The sequence below is a fragment of the Rhagoletis pomonella genome, unplaced genomic scaffold (assembly GCF_013731165.1).
Source record: "Rhagoletis pomonella isolate Grant_MI unplaced genomic scaffold, Rhpom_1.0 Rhpom_scaffold_01508, whole genome shotgun sequence".
Taxonomy (NCBI): domain Eukaryota; kingdom Metazoa; phylum Arthropoda; class Insecta; order Diptera; family Tephritidae; genus Rhagoletis; species Rhagoletis pomonella.
Window position 1 is genome coordinate 348 of NW_023460062.1, and position 2,590 is coordinate 2,937.

The following is a 2,590-nucleotide window of genomic DNA, read 5'->3' on the forward strand; positions in this document are numbered from 1 at the left end:
TTATTAGTATTGGAGTATGCATATCGTCGCCCGTATGCCATAAACATGAATGTGTATAAAAGAAAATTTTGGGAAATCAAGTTCGAAAGTTTTTTTGCGAGACTTAGCTCTACATTTTTGCAAACGAAATTGTAAAATATTTACTTTCCGTGTACGCATGATATCCAGGGTTTTGGTATAACATAGAAAATCGAAAAATAACCCAAGTCAACCCAATAACTCAAAACTGATAAATTTGCACATTCATGCTTCTGGCATGAGGGTTACGATATGTGAATTAAAAACTTTAAAGGCGTGTTTCTCGAGCTTTCGGTTTTTTGAGTTATGACAGTATTGAAAAAAATGAGCTTTATGTTCATTTTCATAACATTCATATTGGATATTGAAGTTAATATTCGAACGTCGCCACAATATTTATTGGGTAATTTAAAAAAAAATTTTCTTAAAAGTTCTTAGCTCGTCGATATTTACTCTGTACTTGTGAAAAAGTATCGAGTTCTCGATACCACTCAGTACTCGTTACTCGAATCGTTCTATCACTAGCTATTTGAATAAAATGCTAACTTTTAATTTAATTGTTGCAGTTTGTGAGAATTTCGGTATAGGTCTGAAAGGTGAATTACCATGGCGCCTTAGGTGTGTAACATTTGTGCGAATCACAGGCTATTTAATATTTGTTTGAAATTATATATTTGACAGATCAGAACTTAAATACTTTTCGACTACAACTAGGCGGCGGGAAAATCCAGAGAAGCAAAACGTGGTGATTATGGGGCGAAGAACATTCTTTTGTATACCTGAAAATAAGCGGCCATTATTCGGTCGTCTAAATATCGTATTGAGTACAACACTCAAACGATCTGAGTTACCAGATAATGTGCTGCTCTACCCGAGTTTAGAAACAGCAATGCAACATTTAGAACAGTCTGATCTCAAGCAGCAAATTGAAAAGGTTTGGATCGTTGGTGGAAGCGGAGTGTACAAGGAGGCTATGGCTTCGCCCCGTTGTGATCGGATATATTTGACCGAAATTCTGAAAGATTTTGAATGCGACACATTTTTCCCTAAGATTCCCGATGATTTCAAAGAAGCCAAACCTGATCCTTTCCTACCCCTGGGTGTTCAAGTGGAGGACGGCATTCGATATGTATATAAAGTGTTAGAGAAGCAAACAATTCTTGATTAAATCAGGTACCTATTTGAAGGAAACTGCATTTTATTTCGTTTTCACGGTATTCGTATCTTCAAGGCCCTTGGCAGCTATCATTAGTTCATATAATTGTACTACTTGATCGTCTTTAAGCATTTCAACAATTCTAGTGTCCAATTCGCCCCCTAGTGTCCCCGTTGGTTTACCCTTTAGCCCTAGTTGTGAGGTAATCGTCACGGCATATTTCTGTAAAATAAGTGTATTAAACACATTAGGAAAATCATATATACGACTCGTTAAAAAAGCATGGGTGAAATTTTCCAATAGGGAACCACGCTTTGAAGACACGGGGGAAAGGGGGACGCCCACATCTTAAATATGCGTCCAACTCCTTTCTATGTTCTTTCTGAGAGTGATGGTTTCATTTAAAAAAAACCTTGGCTAATATCGTCACCCGGGTTTCATAAAAATACTAATGGTTCTGTTTTGGAAATAGCCGAGGCATGTTTTTCAATCCCTTACAGCCCATTCAGTCATAAATAGTTGTGCTTCCATAGGTGAGCAGGCAAGATGCCGCCGAAATTCGTCGCGCGCATATTTATCACCCAAATCTCGTAGCTCCTGTGGTAAACCTGAAAACGGACAATCGCATTAGTGACCATGATTGCATGACGGTAAACTTGCGGTGATGTTATAAATTACCTCTATGCAAACGTAATATCGTCTTATATAAAATACGCACCTTTTGTGCGTGGCTTAATTGATCTACTATTATTTTAGACATCTATTTGGTGAAGCAATTATTTACTATCTTGTAATTATAAACGGTTAACTATTGAACAGCTGATAATAGATCAAAAACTAACTTTTGAGGAATTTCAGATGTAGTTGCTTGAAGTGGTGCAAAACTATCGATGTTTTTTTTTTTTCGCTACTTCGATTGTAATTTGGAACTATCGATAGTCCGGCATACTTGTGCACAGTGTACGGAGTTCGAAAAATGTGATAGAAGTTGGCAGTCTTTTCTTAAAGACGTAAGGATGTGATATCGGAGCAGCAGAATTTTCATCTCGTTGGTTCTTAATAGTTGTAGGTTTGTATAGTAACCCAAGAATAGCTCTGATCCAGTACTCCATGAACTTACAGGATTTTATACGAACTTGCAGGAAGTTGCAGGAAAAATGTTCCCGTACTCCAAAATCCTGTAAATGAGAGCGACTTTTGGAGAGTTGTGTAGAGAATGCAGTTGCAAGATTTTTTTTCCTCTGGTAAAAGCCCTGATCCAATACTTTTCGTGAAAAATCCTGTAAAACTGTCAAACAGCAAAATTACTCTCTGAAGTGAGAGTAAAAAGTGAATAATAACAACAAGTACGGGAACAAAAAAACATTTTTCCTATAAAAACGTCAACCAGTGATTGCTTGACACTTTTCATGATTT

At 36.9% G+C, this 2,590-nt stretch overlaps 2 protein-coding genes across 2 annotated transcripts; one reads left to right on the forward strand and one right to left on the reverse strand.

Moving 5' to 3' along the window:
- The first annotated feature begins 515 nt into the window (after positions 1–515).
- Positions 516–1,204, forward strand: LOC118752437 (dihydrofolate reductase-like). The gene is made up of 2 exons (XM_036487355.1): positions 516–636; positions 700–1,204. Exons 1-2 carry the CDS (start codon positions 557–559, stop codon positions 1,184–1,186), a joined length of 567 nt encoding a protein of 188 aa, XP_036343248.1. The 5' UTR covers positions 516–556; the 3' UTR covers positions 1,187–1,204.
- LOC118752438 (succinate dehydrogenase assembly factor 3, mitochondrial-like) lies at positions 1,183–2,233 on the reverse strand. The gene is made up of 4 exons (XM_036487356.1): positions 2,017–2,233; positions 1,853–1,961; positions 1,673–1,782; positions 1,183–1,396 (listed from the first exon to the last, which is right to left on the reverse strand). The coding sequence occupies exons 2-4, from the start codon at positions 1,932–1,934 to the stop codon at positions 1,217–1,219; spliced, it is 372 nt and encodes a 123-aa protein (XP_036343249.1). The 5' UTR covers positions 1,935–1,961; positions 2,017–2,233; the 3' UTR covers positions 1,183–1,216.
- Positions 2,234–2,590: the final 357 nt, after the last annotated feature.